Source organism: Phycomyces blakesleeanus, assembly GCF_001638985.1.
Source record: "Phycomyces blakesleeanus NRRL 1555(-) unplaced genomic scaffold PHYBLscaffold_8, whole genome shotgun sequence".
In the NCBI taxonomy this organism is placed as follows: domain Eukaryota; kingdom Fungi; phylum Mucoromycota; class Mucoromycetes; order Mucorales; family Phycomycetaceae; genus Phycomyces; species Phycomyces blakesleeanus.
Window position 1 is genome coordinate 1,116,269 of NW_017265141.1, and position 17,382 is coordinate 1,133,650.

General features: G+C 39.2%; 5 protein-coding genes across 5 annotated transcripts; all 5 read left to right on the forward strand.

Annotated features, from left to right (window-relative positions):
- Positions 1 to 496: 496 nt before the first annotated feature.
- On the forward strand, positions 497 to 1,886 carry PHYBLDRAFT_111376 (hypothetical protein; the record flags this gene model as incomplete). Its single annotated transcript, XM_018428211.1, has 4 exons — positions 497 to 665; positions 736 to 1,205; positions 1,291 to 1,476; positions 1,542 to 1,886. The coding sequence occupies 4 exons, from the start codon at positions 497 to 499 to the stop codon at positions 1,884 to 1,886; spliced, it is 1,170 nt and encodes a 389-aa protein (XP_018293018.1).
- Positions 1,887 to 3,644: 1,758 nt separating this feature from the next.
- Positions 3,645 to 7,945, forward strand: PHYBLDRAFT_181004 (hypothetical protein). Its single transcript, XM_018438399.1, has 5 exons — positions 3,645 to 5,581; positions 5,662 to 5,831; positions 5,920 to 6,285; positions 6,365 to 7,026; positions 7,114 to 7,945. Exons 1-4 carry the CDS (start codon positions 3,662 to 3,664, stop codon positions 6,579 to 6,581), a joined length of 2,673 nt encoding a protein of 890 aa, XP_018293019.1. The 5' UTR covers positions 3,645 to 3,661; the 3' UTR covers positions 6,582 to 7,026; positions 7,114 to 7,945.
- A 1,428-nt stretch (positions 7,946 to 9,373) lies between these two features.
- Positions 9,374 to 10,527, forward strand: PHYBLDRAFT_158559 (hypothetical protein). The gene is made up of 7 exons (XM_018433813.1): positions 9,374 to 9,505; positions 9,635 to 9,703; positions 9,768 to 9,823; positions 9,912 to 9,930; positions 10,006 to 10,128; positions 10,213 to 10,229; positions 10,292 to 10,527. The coding sequence occupies exons 1-7, from the start codon at positions 9,420 to 9,422 to the stop codon at positions 10,486 to 10,488; spliced, it is 567 nt and encodes a 188-aa protein (XP_018293020.1). The 5' UTR covers positions 9,374 to 9,419; the 3' UTR covers positions 10,489 to 10,527.
- Positions 10,528 to 10,720: 193 nt separating this feature from the next.
- On the forward strand, positions 10,721 to 12,908 carry PHYBLDRAFT_78879 (hypothetical protein; the record flags this gene model as incomplete). The annotated part of the gene is made up of 3 exons (XM_018443396.1): positions 10,721 to 10,744; positions 10,825 to 10,977; positions 11,130 to 12,908. 3 exons carry the CDS (start codon positions 10,721 to 10,723, stop codon positions 12,648 to 12,650), a joined length of 1,698 nt encoding a protein of 565 aa, XP_018293021.1. The 3' UTR covers positions 12,651 to 12,908.
- Positions 12,909 to 13,296: 388 nt separating this feature from the next.
- On the forward strand, positions 13,297 to 14,519 carry PHYBLDRAFT_124225 (hypothetical protein; the record flags this gene model as incomplete). The annotated part of the gene is made up of 2 exons (XM_018428980.1): positions 13,297 to 14,164; positions 14,259 to 14,519. The coding sequence occupies 2 exons, from the start codon at positions 13,297 to 13,299 to the stop codon at positions 14,303 to 14,305; spliced, it is 915 nt and encodes a 304-aa protein (XP_018293022.1). The 3' UTR covers positions 14,306 to 14,519.
- Positions 14,520 to 17,382: the final 2,863 nt, after the last annotated feature.

Here is a 17,382-nt window from a genome sequence, read left to right on the forward strand (position 1 = left end):
CAGTACGAGAGATGGGCAAGTAACCATGAACTTTCCAAAGGAAATGTAATCAATGCCGGCTTCAAGTAAAAATATAATATACAAAATTATTAGGTTTGACATTTTATTCATTTAACTTGCATATTCTAGCACTAGTGCATTAGCTGATATCGCACTCGTTAAAAGAGTTAAGGATCTTAATGGGGATGTGGTGATAATCGCACCCGAATTTCTCTACCATGATGAAATGCACTCTGATTTAGCAAAAGTCCTCCTTAATAAGAGTGGCGACTTTGTGGTCGGTTACAATCAAAAGGATTCTATGTCACATCCAGTCGCATTTGGTTTGTCTCGCGAAACTCTGGGTATAATCGAAAAACATACTCGTGATAACCAAGAAAAAGGCACTGACAACAACACGCCAAATAAAAGATTTGAACAAGAAATCAAAGAGTTTATTCTTTTACAAAAGTCTGCTAGCAATATCCAGATTGATTATTCGCCAGCTTTGGATTTTATGGATCCAAACATTTCATTATACGATTACCAAAGCATCTGGTCCTCGTATTTTGATAAAAATATAAAGGACAAGTACTTAAAAGACGATAAATATAATACGGACCCAATTATTGTTCGATCTTATGCTCGAGTGGGTCTGATGGGGAATCCCAGTGATGGTTTTTATGGTACGCAATTAAATCAAATTAAAACATTGTGGTGCTAATACTTTATAATGCATGTGTATGTATACATTAGGAAAGACCATGTCCCTCTTGATATCAAACTTTTGGTCAGAAGTTGTACTGGTTCCCAACTCACCTATTAAACCTGGATTTGGGAACATCACTTTTATGACCAATATGTTGGCTGATCCTCGCAGCTTTAGCAATTTAAGCTCTTTAGTTACTGTATGTGAGAATGATGGGTATGATCACGGTGACAGACTATTACTTGCGTGCTGCAAAGTCCTTTTTACCCACTGTAAAAAGAACAATATACCCATCGATACATCTCAAGGATTCGTTGTCATGTACGACACAAACATTCCTCGCCAAGTTGGACTTGCTGGGTCATCTGCCATCATTACCGCTTTCTGGAAAGCACTTCTCAAGCTTTATCGGATCACCAGTATTCAGATCCCTATTGAGCTACAGGCTAGTCTTGTTATGGCTGTAGAAACAGAAGAGCTTGGTATTGCTGCAGGTCTTCAAGATAGAGTCATTCAGGTGGGAACTAAAGAATAATGTCTTTTTTTTATATATATTATGTTGTGGGTGGCGGTTTTGTTTTTTTTTAACTTTATTTGTTTAGGCTTATGGCGGTCTGGTAAGCATGGACTTTGAAAAGGATCACATGCAAACACATGGTTATGGAAAGTACACTATTCTGGATCATTCAACACTTCCTCCTCTCTGGTTAGCTTATGTTGCAAGTCCTGAAGACTCTGGGAAAGTTCACAGTACTGTCAAGCAAAGATTCTTGGCTGGAGATTCCAAGGTGCGGCTGATGTTTTATGAGGCTTACCCAAAGAACAAAAGTATATACTTACGTGCTTAATACAGATTATAGAAGGAATGCAAGTATTTGCTACTTTGACAGACAAGGCACAAGAAAGCTTAAAAAATGGAGACCACCGAGGTTTTGCAGAACTAATGACTTGCAACTTTGAAAATCGTCGGAGCATTTATGGCGATGCTGTCGTGGGAGAAGTCAACTTAAGAATGATCAATATTGCTCGACAAAACCACTGTGCCGCTAAATTTTCTGGAAGTGGTGGAGCAATTGTTGGAATGTGGAATGGGTCAAATATAGAATCGAGAAAACAAGATCTTTTGAGCCTCAAGCAATCGTTGGAAAAAGAGGGGTTTGTGTACGTTGAATTGGTTCCTATGGGTAGACAGATTTAACCTACACAAAAAATATAATATCTCCAAAAGTATAATTTTTTCTAAACTTCAAATACTATATATCACATTATTGTTGGTTTCACGACTCCTTTACCTCTGTATGTATATTCACTAGCGTACACTGATCTAGACATATTCATATTAAATATACCAACATCTAAAGCATTTTCACAAGACTTTGTCATTATTAAGAGTTGACTGGAAAGTACAATGATAAATGAAGACTTTATCAACTGTATAGATACACCATCTCATTTTCATGTGAACTAGTCATTTGGCTTTAAAATATTATAATATTATAATATGATAGGCATAATTGGAGTTCAATAGATACAAGTGCTTTAGTTTTTAATATAAAAAAGATATATACTTTAATTTGGTCTGAATAGTCAGACCAACTGAGGATGCACCGGCTATTCTGAAAAAATAGGTTTTTTTTTACAGGAAAGTAGGCCCGTGCTTGGATTTAGTTTATGTGTACCAACTTGAAGTCATGAAGGCATCATTGCAATACCTTAAATTAGTACTACAAGTACCAGTACTTTATTGGTAAATCCGTATTTTAATGTATTCCACAATCGAAATTAATAAAGGTCGCTATTGTGAATTTACATGCACAAACTCTGAATACTTTGCTTAATTCTTAAAGATGCTGTGATTACTTATGCTAATCTAACATTATAAAACGTTTATTTGCGATACTTTAGAATTGCTGGTACTTATCCTGATAATAGAGAACGGGTTTGTATCATAAGTAACCACCATGACTAAATTATGGTCGTAACCTTGTTATTTGGTTCAAGTGTGTAAATTGTATCATTTAACTCTTCTCCTTCTTGTTCTTTTGCCACCTTTGTATTTATGTCATCTGTTTGGGTTTTAACTGCATGTAAAGACGGGGATTTGTGTGTGTGTGTGTTTTTTATAAGCATATAAAAGAAGCATCATAGATTATTAGATGAGGTTGTTTAGCGAAAGGTGACTTGATGCAATTTGGATGTGTTTTCAAAAGTTTTAAGGTAACAACTATAGAGTAGCTTTCAGTTAGATCATTTGAAAATCCATTACTATCAATTATCATTCAATTGATCCCAAAAGCCAAAAGCCAAAAGCCAAAAGCCAAAAAGAATAGAAACGAAACGAAAAGAATAAAGATAATAATAGTAAAAAAAGAAAATACCAAGAGCCAAGGAAAATCTCCGCAGTATAGATATAGATATTTATCATGAGATTCTTGGCAGGGAAAAATAAAAACATCTCCTTGCCAAATTATACTATAGAATCGCAACACTTTATTTTATTTTATTAATACAAAAGGTGTGGCTGACCTGGCAGGCACTTAACCTTATAAAGCGGACATAGCCTGATCCTCCAATCAGCACCAAAGTTCATAAATAGGGTCGGGACCTTCTCACATGGAGGATTTTACTTTGTATTATGGATATGTAAGCAAAGCTGACAAGTCTAGCTAAAATATCATTATAATTATCATTATAATAGATACACACACACACACACATATATATATATATACACGTAATAAGCTCACCATAGGCTTGGTATTTTTTTTAATTTTTTTTTACCAGCTATTGTACCTTTATATTGTGGACAATAAAGACCAACTAGTGTTCTTGTGGAAAATCAGTAGTACCCAGAATGGTTTGTCTGGCAGCTAGAAATAGCCACAACCTTCTTTTTAGTTGCACTTGGATTTTTTGTATCCATTTTTATCTGTCTCTACTGCTTATTTATAACTCTCTTTCCCTAGAGAAGTAATGTCGCGCATTGCTTGCGAAACACAATCACGATCGACAATGTTTCCATTTAGACCCCAACAACCAGTACCAAGCACATCCACAGAAACAACAAGCACCTCTAGCCGCAGACAGAAAATACTCAACAACCTCGCAAAGGCAACCTCACCATCCCTATTCTTTAACCACACTTCTCCTACTGCACAAAATAATAGCCGTGTAGTGCCAACCCTATCAAGTATCAGTGGCATACCAGCCTTACCTGCCGCAGAAAGTTGGTCAGGACACCAAAAAAAGATATCTCACACAAATAGATCTTCTATCGGTACACTTGACTCAGACATTGGAATGTTGAATCCAGAGGCTAATCGCTGGGCACTTCGGGTCATCAACCCTGACCCAGACAATTCAAGTGAAGATGAAGACGAAGTTAAAACAGACTCAACAGGCACAGAGCCTGAGCCCTCCAACAATTCACACATCAATTCATCCACCCCTGATCATATTTCATTACCAGTATTACCCACACATGAGGAAGGTACCTCAGCAGACGCAAAACTAGAGTATGACCCAACGATGGATAGCCATTCACAATTCAGCCATTCACATCACCAGTCACCGACCACCTCCTTTCTTTCCATGCCTCCGCCGCCACTCGTCCGCCGCCAATCAAAGACGCTCGAAGAAGGTCCTCCTCAAACCCCTCCATTAGAAACACTTCCGCCGATAGAGCTCCCTTTACATCTTTTTGGAAAGGAAGATGGCTCACTTACCCCAAACATCATTATCCAACCACCCTCTTCAATTAAATCAAACCAATGCCATTCACCTCAAGCCGTATCACCATCACTACCACACCTTAAACTGGTGACAAGCACATCACACTCACAGGGCATCATGTTATCCTCCGTATCACCCACTGCCTATGCAAGTCATGATAATGTAATGGTAAACACCGCACCAAACATGCATCCAATGGCTCGTATGGAAGAGCGGACCCTTCCGAGCTGGTATCAGGGCAGCTCAACGCCTGTTGTTAGTAGCACATTTTCGAACGAGTCTACTATCCATACAAAGTCTTCTCATATAAATGATAAATCAGACGAGAGAGAGATTCCAAAGAATGGTGTTCACAATGGACCTGACACAAAAGTCATGGTTTCTCAGGTACAAGAGCCTGCCAATCCAATCGCAGCCTTTGCAAAGACTTCTACCAATATGGCAGCTCTTACAGGTGTAAATCAACTATCAAAGTATGCAAAAGCTTCGTATAGTCTTACAAACAACCCAAATGCCATCAAACTGTACAGAAACCAGGCACTCAAGACAGGAGACCCGGGGGTACAGCTCAGCTACGCGAAATACCTCCTCGAGATTGCCAGCCTATACGATCACAGTAGTAAATCAAACTCTCTCAAACCACTCTCGCTCTTCGGTCTTTCCTCAAGTATTTCGGGAGGGCGGAGAAAGAGCAGCCAAGTTGGTGGTGGTCGTACCAGTATGGATACGCGACCGAGTTCGAGTGCAACCAGCCCTGGCTTAGCTTCCCAGTCTGACATCTATTCCAGTGCACGCGTAGCACCAAGTCTAGACTATGATCAAAGGCAATCAATATCCAGTGGCACGGTTGTGCTTGGAGATGAGACTAGTCGACGCAAAAAGAAATTGCTTGAAGAAGAAGGCATTCGATGGGTTAAGCGGCTGGCCAAAGAAGGAGTAGGAGAGGCTGCTTACATGCAAGCAGTCTGGATCGATCGTTCACTCTACGGTCTCAAAAAAAGTGCCTCAAAAACATTTAGGTTATTTAATATTGCAGCAAAAGAGGGCATTCCTGAAGCAATATATGCCCTTGCCCTACATTATGAAAAAGAACGCAATTTTTCTGAAGCATTCAATAACTTTAAGGACGCTGCTGACAAGAACTTGCCAGAAGCTATGTTTGTAAGTTAACTTGCTGTATTTAATTCGTCAATTATTTGTCTTACGATAAATGCTATTTTATATCATCTTTCTTTTTTTAGAAAATGGCAAAGATCAATCTTCACGGCGAACTCAACCAACGCCAAAACACTGTGAAAGGTCTCCAGCTACTTCAAAGAGTGATTGATATGGGATCTGATGAATATTCCGAACCTCTCTATCTATTCGGACTGATTCTCACAAATACTTACCCTAAAGTTGACATCCCACAGTAAGATCACACACACACATATATATATATAAGTTAATTAGTGTTTATCATACTGTTTCTCATTATGATGAATGGATGCGTATCTTAGGCAATTGGTTGAACCTTATGGTGGTCTTTATGCAGCCATCGTCTATTTTGAACGCGCTGCCCGCTCAGGACATACAGAGGCTCAAGGTAGATTAGGTTACATCTACGAGCATGGAATGTATGGCGTACCAGTAAATCTGTCCAAGAGTGTAACCAATTATGAAGCTGCCGCAAGAAACGGTAATCCGCAGGCTATGCTTGGACTCAGTCGATTGTACAACCGTGGAAGTCATGGACCTGACGATCGAGATGAAAAGACACGCTTGGAGCTAGATGAATCTGGCTGGCTTCAAGCCAACCCGAGAAACGAAGACTTGGCATTCAGCTGGTGCCAACGTGCTGCAGAGAAAGGATTGGCAGATGCTATGTTTATGCTAGGGTAATTTTACTGGTAAATATGATGTGTATGTTTTACTGATGCTTTTGTTTGTGGTTTAATTTCTTAGGTGGTATTATGAAATGGGAATCGGTGTTCCCAGAGACCATGAGAGAGCAATTACATATTATAAAAAAGCGTCCATTCGAGGCCACCCAGGTGCAGAGGAGAGATTGGCCAAAACCAACTCTGGATCTCGACAACAATATGAAGATAGTCGTCGAGGAAACTACTTGCGCTACACACAGGACGGTAACAAGGAAAATCAACCTTGTACTGTGATGTAGACACCTCCCTTCTTCTTATTTTTGAATACCCAACTAATAGCATGCCATTTTGAGAAGAAGAAAACAAAAAAAAGAGAAGGAGTGAATAAGTAAGAGAGAATAAGGAGCAAAAAAAAACAGTGTATTTATTATTTATTATTTATCTATATTATCTTTCATTTATTCATACATTTCACACATTATTACGCACAAACTAAAAAGAAAGAAAGAAACAATCGCAAAAATCCCATAATCATCTACTCACTAAATCAATTATCTGCATTCCTTCATATACATATCCATTTTGTGGTATTGAATATATATATATGTTATATACTTTTAAAGAGGTAATAATAGTAGTGCGATAAAGGCACAAAATAGAATACCAGTCGTATCATGCTTTTTTCCCAAAGAAATATCTTGTAAATGAGACTTACAAAGATTACAGATAATTATGGCAAAAGCACTATAATTGACAATAATGACAGCTACAAATTAAACCAGAATATCATGAAATCATATGCATTTCATACCAAATTGAAAGTCTGCTTACCAAGATTTGTTTTCATTTATGAATTCATTTCCGTGCCGAAATCTTTATTTCTATTTTACAATGATACAAGTATCATTTTCCCATATAATAACCATAATCTACATGGCTGCAATTAAACGCACAAGCACACAAACCATACAGTGTTCTGGACAAATAAAGATCAGAAAGAACGAGGTGGATGAGTTGGTGAAATAAAGTAATATTTAATTAATTCTATTGGCTGTTCAACATGGTTTCATGAAAGGAAAATACTAATTAAGTTCCAGTGTTACTCTTCTGTTTTGTGTTAAGCTCAGTATTACATAAAACAATAGCCACTATCTGTAAATGTATCTAGTCAAGAACCTAGGAATTTAATTTGATTAGGTACATGATCTTCGAATGGTACTTGATATTCTGATGCTGCTGATGAAGAAGAAAAAAGGGAAGGAGAAGAGCCTGTCCATTTTTCATTCCTGTGTTCATCGTACGGAATCTTATCGTGGCTTTCAAGTAAGGAATTAGGCGATATTAAACCACCTTTAGACACAGGTAAGCTTCTGGATACCTGACGTCTTTTGTACCATTGATGTTTCCGTTCTTGTGCCTTGAGTTTGTTCATCTCCCTTTTTAGACTTTGTCGGCTACTTGCCAAATATTCCAATTCATGTTCAGCAACCATTTGGGATTTCTGGTTATTACAATGAGATGCATATCGTAATAGTGCATTTTGGTGCTGTTCTTGCGATAACAATGCCTTTAATATATCTTGGATATCTTTTAGGCGCTCTGCACGCTCTTTTGAGGCTTGTTCAGCATGCTCTTTACGCTTGTGATTGATTTGAATTAGTTGTAAAGGTGGATTACAGGGCATTTTAGGAGCTTTGATATCTGTACTATACTTGGATCGACTTTTGCCTCGCTTGTAGGAGTACCCGTCTTCTATGAGTTTCTTTTTGGCAAGTTCAAACAGATATCCCTTGTGCAGGAGCAACGTTGGATTGTTTAGGGCCAGTTTGGCTGTTGCTTGATTAATGGCGTCTTGATAGGCTGTGATAGGACGAATACCCTTCTTTCCAAATATTATTGCACGGGATAGAATGTCATCTTTTGATATTGCAATATCCTGGGTTGAGATAGCTGAAACCACAGATGTAGGCTAAACAACAATAACAATAATAAATATTACATGTGTTTAGGTCTTCAAGTGATCTCAAACAGTTACTTACGGGTGTGTCTAGAGATGTGTGATCATTTTTGGGTTGAATGGAAATCGGTGTATCTGAGGGCAGTTTAACGGTTTGATTGTTTGTGTCTGGAGATGTCTTTAGTTCACGTAGACATTTCTTTAACTTGATCGCATGAAAAGGCAAGACACCAACGGCACTCAAGAACTCGTTTAGTTCTCCGTCATTGAATTGAAGGAGTTGATCAAGGTCTCCGTCTGTAGCTCCAGCTTTTTCAAAGTTATCAAAGTACTGATCAAGTTTGTGAGTCTTGAGGAAAAAATTTAAAGACATCATTAGAGTAAAGAGTCTTGCATAGCAAATTCTCTAGCTATTAATCACAGTTTGCTCTTTATATAAGCAATTTAACAATATTTCTCGACCTCTCGTATCTTGTATTGCAGCATAAATCTCTCAACTAGAAATTTTTCAAAAATTATATACAAATACGCCAGCAAATGATAATCAATCATTAGGAGAATGATCCCTTAAAGGAGAATTAATATATGTATGGGAATTGTTTGAAAATTTTTTCTTAGTAAAGATAAGCTCTTGGTATCCCAGCCACTACACTGGTTAAGAAACTTTAATCTTTTTTTAATTTTTTTTCTTTGGTTAGTATCAAGAAGCTCATTAAAGGCGTTGATGACCTATTGTTTATTACTACTATTTTTTTAAAGAGAGAAGCAATGAAAATGGGGAATTTCATTATATAATTTCTGCTTAATAAAATTTATAATTTTCTCTTTAATGAAAAAATCTCAAGTACTTCTTTTATGTTGTAGAAGAATAATGCATACAAGTATTTATTATAGAAAGTATTGTAAAGTAGTATAGAGTAGTATAGCAGATAAAAGACTTGGACAATGGGAATGAAACCGTAAAGCGTTTTACCAGCCACCTTATGCACAACAAGCAAACAAGCAAACAAACAAGCCAAAAAATAATAATATTATATATATATATATATAAGCTAAAAAGGGACAGACCCCCTTTTAGTTCAATAATCCCCTTATTTCCCTCAGCTTTCTTTTTGTGCGTGTGCGCGTGCGTGTGTGGGTTTACTGTTCCCACTTTCCAGATTCCAGATTCCAATTCAACATGTCACTCTTGGGCTATGTTGTTATATTCTTTCTATTCTGCTGTAGTTACGCCTTGAATCTAACAGCATTACTTCTTCCAAAATGGTGAGGAAATGCGATTATTATGAATCAATCTTGTTAATCATAATCATAATGTATACACACACAAAATCGCGATTGATATGCCATTATTTTTTCTTCTTATTCTCGGTGAAAAAAAAACAACTAACTTAGGTTGATCTTTGTTGTTCCTAAACCATTGTATTCCGAGACAAACTATGGTCTATTCAAGTTATGTCAAAGGTAAAGCGGCAAAACAAAAATAATGATATGAGCTGTAGTATTTTTTATCATAACGTCATTGTAGTGTTACAGGCGAGTGTAGACCATTTCCAAGAGAAGAGGAAGGAGATTGTACTGAAGGTAAGGCGTACAAGAGTTTTCTTTTTTTTTCTTGTTTTTCTTGTTTTTTAAATAGACTTTATACTTTGGAAGCTGACGTGGTTGATAGAAGGATTTTGCCAGCTTTGGTGAGTGTACGATGTTGAAAAGGCCAAGTATGATCTTGAACCATTTACGGCCGCGTGGTTATTCTTACTCTATAGGCAAGCAGCGGGGGCCGGAATGATATTAGCAGCTGTGATTGGAGCACTGACGTTGGTGGCACTTCTCGGGACAATGTGTAGCAGTCGCAGAAAGAGAGAGAGAGGATGGAAGCTCGTGGCAGGGTAAAGAAGAACAATAAGAGATGCTTTGTTTCTATTGTCTACATATGCTAATTATGTTCCATTGATGATCGGTTATTCTCCCAGAATGCTTGTGCTTCACGGTAAGTTGCCACGTTTTGATACGGCCGCCACGTTGGAATAAGTACTTATTGTGTCCCAATAGCTATTCCTGCAGCCATCTCAATGTCAGTCGTAGCCTATTTGGTTAACACGAGCTCAATATTCTATGCTGGTACACGCTATGACATGTCCTTTATCATGGGTGCTGCAACTTGGTGCATTAGTCTCGTCATTGCTCTCTCCCTGACCCTCGCAACACTTCTGGGCCCACCTGAACATGGCTATGAGAGGCTCGACTGACATCCTTTTTTCGTGTGTCAATTTTAAATAAAAAAATTTATATTTCATATAGCTTGGACACGGATTAAGCAATAATACACATGGCTATACGTGTGTATCATAGTCGGGGTCACAGTCATGATCTCTCCTCATTAGGACTCAATAAAATATGATAAAAAAAAACATATATGTGTGTGTGTGTGTGTATTAATATGTATATATGTACTGTATAATATAATATTTTAATCATATTATGTGCAAATTGAACTGCCAAGATGTAAAATAAACAACTTCTTGAAGAATAAGGTTCTTTGAAACAATGACTATTGAGGAACAGACTTCTTTAAGGATTTGTAGTTTTTACAGATGCCCAAAAAAAGATTAATGGTCACAGAGAAGATCTCTTACCAAGGAGGTTTACTTTCTATAGTTGAGTTGGAGCGGACACAGGTTACTCGTACGACTATAGAGCAATTCTATTACACAAGGTGTCCGGGACCTCTTTTTCTGGTTTCATTTGTCGTCCCCCTTTTTTTTGAATTTTTTTTTTTGGTATTTCTTATTGTATTCCACTCAGCCTTGAAATTCTCTTTTTTATCCTCTTTCTTCATAGAATTATTATTTTTATTATTACATTGTTTATATTTTCTGCTTTTTTTTAGACACTACATAGCCAAATGTATTTTCATTCCTCTAGCTCTAGGCATGAGCAGTACGCAAGTATGCGTTCTAAGCGACTCCACTCCAAGAGCCACCACTCTCTCTCCTCAAACACATCTGGAGTCGACAGTGGCTACACCTCTTCAGCATCCGGCACTCCATCTCCAACCACAAGCGAGGCTCATACAGAGGGTCACATCAGTCGTCCATCAATCGACAGCCCTCCTTCAATTCTCAGCATCGTAACAGAATCCAGTTTGGCCACAGATACCACATCAGCTACCTCTCCTAAAAAAAAGCTCAATAGACCCAAAAAGGCTGCCTTACCACCTCGTCATCCAGATCTCGTTTATTCTTGCCCACGACCCCTCGCCTTCCCGTTTCACAACGATGGTCACTTTCTGCCTGTAGCAGAGGCCGATCCCCGCGATGTGGCCCGTATCACTCCTTCCCGAGCCTTGCCCTCCATAAAGTCCGGAAAAGCATCGACCATTGTCAGTGCGCCATTCGACCACCAGAGCTCATTTGGATCGATTCACTATGAAGTCAATGACTCTCGCATCGATACAGCCTCGATATCAAGCAGATCGGCCTCAATTCTCAGTTCAGTTCAGCGTGGCACCGTACGTTCGCTTCGTTCGCTTTTCCAGATCCCATCTACAAATGAACATGAGTGCACCACCCATCCAGACCGTCTCCCCCGCCTTGAGATCAAGCGTGGTACTGTTCAAACTTTGCGCGACCTATTTGTCAAGCGCCAGACGACTCCTGTTACACCCTCTTATCCTCACCAGGACGTTCACCACGCCACCTCAAAGACACCCTTTGTATCTCAGCCAGGATTCTCCAGCAGCGCAACTACACAATCTTCTAATTCTACTTCTGCTTCCAGACGCTTTAAAGATCTCTTCAATTTTCGCTCCTCGCAAAAGATGACAAACCCCAAACCCCAAACACAAGCACAAGCACAAACCCAAACCCAAACCCAAACCCAAACAACACCTTCAAAGCCACCCGTCTCACGATCGTCCGCTTTTGCTGCTAGAAATTTCTGGGTCGGGCGCACAGACAACGAACGTTCATCTAAAAAGACGGCTTCCGTTGCCCCTCTGCCTACTACACCTCACAACTATCCAAAAGTTCCGACAACCCCGCCCACTGCAAATCGACCCATCGAAGTACAAGTCCCTAAGCAGAAGAAGACGATCAAGTCTGAGATCAAGAAACTCTTTTCACGGAAAGAATCTCCCGCACCAGTACCCGCCCCAACCGAAGCACAAATTAAACCGTCTGTCGCATTACCCGAAGCTGTAGCAACACCTGCACCACGTCGGTCCTTTTTCCCAACTCTTAAACGTGACAATTCTGTAGCGCCAAGACCACAAGAACCCGTCAAGCCAAAGCAAGTCACAGCAGAGCCCGTACAACCACAACCTACCCAGGCACCCTTAACCGTAGGACGTATGTGGAAGAGCTTCAAAAAGCTGATAGGCAAGAAGTCATCGCGCGTTGGAGTCATTTAAACACACAAAATCTACCAGCTCTTTTATATGCCAAATTACTGTAACTCTATGCACCCGCTTTCTTTTTCTTATTTATATGCCCACTGCGACTATTGTTCGTCTATACCCAACCCTTACCCATCATTCATGAGCACTTTAATTAATAGTCTACTCCCCCTGTACAGCATCCCACAGGCATTGCTGGTTCAATTGTCTCCCTTTTTACGGCACTGTTGATACAGCATAATAACACTTATTGGTCTTATACATATCCCCATCATTTTATCATTACTCTTATTATTATTACTACTATTACTACTACTACTACTACTACTACTACTACTACTATTACTATTATTACTACTATTACTATTACTATTACTATTACTATTACTATTACTATATTATACTATATCATATCATATCATATCATACCATATCATATCATATTATATTTTATTATATTATATTTTATTATATTATTATCTTAATCATCACCGCCATTATCTTGTCCCATCATGCAAATGTAAACCGCGCAACCTAAGAGTAACATATTGATTGGACACACAAAACATGTAGTCTTGTTGTCATTGTTGTTACTATTTTTTGGAGTCTATAAAAATGGCCTCAAGCCTGCATTTATTAATTTACGCTTCTTATTCTTCCTATGCCTCTTCAGTGTGCTTACATCGGTTTGGGTGCCATGGGCTATCCCATGGCAGGTCACATTGCAAATCATCTACAGACCCTTAAATATCCTAGTCTTTTAGTTCATAACCGAACTCTTGGACGCGCAGAATCTTTGGCTTCCAGTGTACCGAGTCGGGTCGCACGCTCAATCGCGGAATGCGCCATAGCCGACGTGGTGTTTACTTGCCTGCTGAACGACGCAATAGTCGAACAGACCGTTACAAGTCTTCTGGAGGCCGGTCTGAAAAAAGGTGCTATCATCGTGGAACAATCTACCGTTGCACCAGCTCTGGTAGATTCACTCGCAGCCAAGGCTCGCGCATCGGGTGTTTTCTATCTTGCTTGTCCCATCATGGGCCCACCCCAGCGTGCCCAGTCTGCTGATCTCGTCGTGTTAATGGCCGGACCAAAGGCACAGCAAGCTATTGTCAAGCCTCTCTTGATTCCTGCAATTGGTAAAAAGGCAATTGAACTTGGTGAAGACCCAGCTGAATCTATCCGTCTCAAGCTATGTGGTAACTTTCTTGTTACGAGTTCTTGCGAAATGCTTGCAGAGGCTCTCACTTTGGGCGAAGCTGCCGGTATTCCCCAAGACAAGGTTGGAGAGCTGGTCGGAAGCGTGTTTTCTTCCCCTCTTTTAAACATCTACACTACCCGAATGGTTCAAAAAACATATAATGATCAGGTGCACTTTTCCCTCACTGGTGCCAAAAAAGATGGTACTCATATTCACAATATGGGTATTGCCTCTGGAATTAAATTGCCCATTACCGAAGCATTTCTCAACAATGTCAAGTCTGCTCACGACAAAAGGGGTGATATTGATATTACTGGAATTGTTGGAGGCAAGTATGACTTTTATAAAATTATTATTATTATTATTATTATTATCGTTATTATCAATTGCTTATTAACGTCTATATTTTTACTATAATTCAGCTGTACGTGAAGGAGCAGGTTTGGATTTCGATTTGAAAAAGGATTAAACGAGTCACAGGGTACATCTTTAGGCACAGTTTCGCAGTAGATTTAGTTTATCGATTGTAATGAATAAACCACCATTTATTTCTGTTCGGATTGTCAACATTGATCATTACCTTGCTGAGCCTGGGCCATTTGATCGTAATTATTGTCCTTTTGATCAAGCTCGAATCAATAAAGTTCCTGTCATTCGAATATTTGGCTCTACGCCTGCAGGACAAAAGACTTGTTTGCATGTCCATCAGGTAAAATCATGCTTTTGATCCACAAGGAGATTCCCCATAGAACTCTGTTTTCAGTTTCAGTTTACAAAGACAAAAAGAGGGGGTAGAGCTTGAGCTCTAACTGCGAGCATGTCAATTAGGCATATCCATATTTCTATGTACCTTTTACACTCCCATCGACTGACCCAGAGAATATTCAACAAACTATCTTCCAATTTGGCACTTCCCTTAATCATGCAATGAGAGTGTCTGAGAAGAGTTTTGAAATGATGGAGCACGGCCAGTACTTGGCAGGTGTTGTATTAGTCAAAGGTGTTCCGTTTTATGGTTACCATGTTGGTTACCAAACGTACTTAAAAGTACATCTTCTGAATCCTGCCGATAAACAGCGTATGACCGAACTCCTTCGAAGCGGGGCAATAATGAACACAGAATACCAAGTCCACGAAGCGCATGTTTCGTTTGAGTTACAGTTTCTAATGGACTATAATTTGTACGGAATGAATCTAATCCATCTTCATCCTACCATATCTGTCCTGCCAAACGACAATGCATGGTTAACTATGATCCAGCTTAGTCTAAGGTTCAGACTCCCAATGTTACATAAACTCCCTGGAAACAAAACCTTCCCATCGGCTAAGATCGACATCCCCGAACAAATGCTCTATACCCCACAAAACGTACCTTCGCATCTTCTGTGGGATACACACAAACGCACCAGCTATTGTGAACTTGAGTTAGACACCACAGTTATGTCTATTGGGAATCGCCTTCAAGTAAAAGAACGCGATATACACACTAGTTTATCAAAGGAGCGTGAGATGTTGGAGGAACTTTCCAAGTCAAAATCCACTCAAGAGCCACTTGTAAAATCATTGAATGGTCTTTGGTTAGACGAGGAAGGTAGAAGAACTTCGCGAAATATACTTGAGCCTATACCACCTTTATCTCAAACAGAAGAAAGAATGCCACATGAATATTGGGCTTCAGAAGAGAGATTACGGAAAATGATAAAGCGAGTCTCGGAAGGTTCTCAAGAGTCTACAGAACCTTGTAAAAGCTTTCCTGGTATCTTGACAACATTTCAAGCAGTCGAGGCATTTTACCCCCAAGAATATTATCAGATGAACAACCTTATTCCAAAAGATCAAAATATCCTCCCCGAATCTTTTTGTTTGGCCGATAGGGTACCCCCTCAAAAAGATATTGAGACGGAGGTTATCATAGACAATGATACGGAGGTCATCAAAGATCCCAAAGTTTCCTTTTCACAGGAGGTATCTTACTACAATATCTCGCAGGGACCTTCTGTCTACAGCCAATTGAGCCAGAGTACAAATTTGGAAGTAGATCAGGGGATAATTGGGGAGCTTATGGAATCGGATATTTTTATTGATGATGAGTTAAACGAAGATGAGCTTATTGCTATGGCAGAGTTAGCTGAAATGGAAGAAAACATAAACCAGTCATCGTTTGACGAGTATGATGGTGGTATTTCTGATGAAGAATTTCTAAAATTGGTTGATGAGGTAGAAAATTCACCCGAAAGCAACATTAGCAGACGTGTGGATATTGCTTACGAACCTTCAAAAGAATGTGAACCAGATACCATGTCACCACCAACCAATATTGAAGAGCACAAATCAACTACTTTATATGAGTATTCCAATGAAGCTTCATCAGTAGAAAGCCCCAGTTCAAGTCAGGTTGTCGAGCTGAATATAAGCCAGCTTCCACCTTCACAAGCAAAGTAGGTTGTACTCCATTAACTCAAAATATAATTAAAAATTAGCGTACTCGTCTAATTGAATTCTTTTTTTTAAAAAAAAAATAGCCTCTTTAAGACCAAAAAGTGGCGTATTCCACAGAATGATGGGACTTCAGAAATACCTGATTCAGATGTTAAACAGAAAGAAACGAACTATACTAAATTATGGGAAAAGACAAAACTCCGTACTTTTAAAAACAAAAAGATGCCGAGTGTAGATCATAATTATAATGTTCACAGGATCACAAAAAGGGTTCGCTCTGTGCGTATCCCTGTAGACCCTAAAGTGGAAGCAGCTTTTCAAGAATTTCTTAGGGAGTCATCAAAACAATATAATATTTCTAAAAAGATTGAGCAAGAAGAAGGTGGAGAAAACTACATACAGTCACCTGGCTCAACATCTACAGCGCTTATAGACGATTCTACTTCATCCTCTCAACTATCGGGCATTGATAAAGCTCTGAATTTACCTGAGATAGATAAGATACAATGCATCTCTAATGAGGCCCAGCAAACAGAAGAATCGCAAGCTACAAGAGAAGTTCTGCCAGTGTCTCAATCGCCATATAATTCAAATGATCAGGCGGCTAATAGCCAAGTGGACTTGTATATACAGCAACCATCGGGTAGAGACTCGCATAGCATATCTGACCCTGTTTCAGATTGTCCCAAAACGTTTGTGAGAACATTCTCAGAGTTGTCGCAAGATCCCTCTTTCAAAGAGTACAAGTACAATTATCCACCACCTCTTATTTCTGCAAGCATAAACGCAGTATATCAGGAGCCTTTTTATAGTAATCCAGAGGATGTTCCAATTCGCCCAAAAATCTTTTCAGGAAAGGAATTCAAATTATCTTCTAAATCAATTCAACATCTCAAAGAATTTGATCCTTTGGCGAATACAAGTACATGCTTTCTGAATACGACGAACACTATGGACTGGAGACAGTCTAATATCACTTCTTGGTCCCCTTCTATACAGCCGCCAAGCCTTTGTGAGGTAGAGACCTGGCTAAAGCAAAGAAATCTTGCCAAGTCTGCCAACAAAGATACTTATCGTGCTAAAGAGACCCAGGCAAGTCGTTTACAT

Coding starts and splice junctions, on each gene's coding strand:
- PHYBLDRAFT_181004 (XM_018438399.1), top strand. CDS start 3,662: ATGTCGCGCATTGCTTGCGAAACACAATCACGATCGACAATGTTTCCA. Junction 5,582..5,661: donor ACTTGCCAGAAGCTATGTTT/GTAAGTTAACTT, acceptor TTCTTTTTTTAG/AAAATGGCAAAGATCAATCT. Junction 6,286..6,364: donor AAAGGATTGGCAGATGCTAT/GTTTATGCTAGG, acceptor TTAATTTCTTAG/GTGGTATTATGAAATGGGAA.
- PHYBLDRAFT_158559 (XM_018433813.1), top strand. CDS start 9,420: ATGTCACTCTTGGGCTATGTTGTTATATTCTTTCTATTCTGCTGTAGT. Junction 9,506..9,634: donor GCATTACTTCTTCCAAAATG/GTGAGGAAATGC, acceptor CAACTAACTTAG/GTTGATCTTTGTTGTTCCTA. Junction 9,704..9,767: donor CTATTCAAGTTATGTCAAAG/GTAAAGCGGCAA, acceptor ACGTCATTGTAG/TGTTACAGGCGAGTGTAGAC.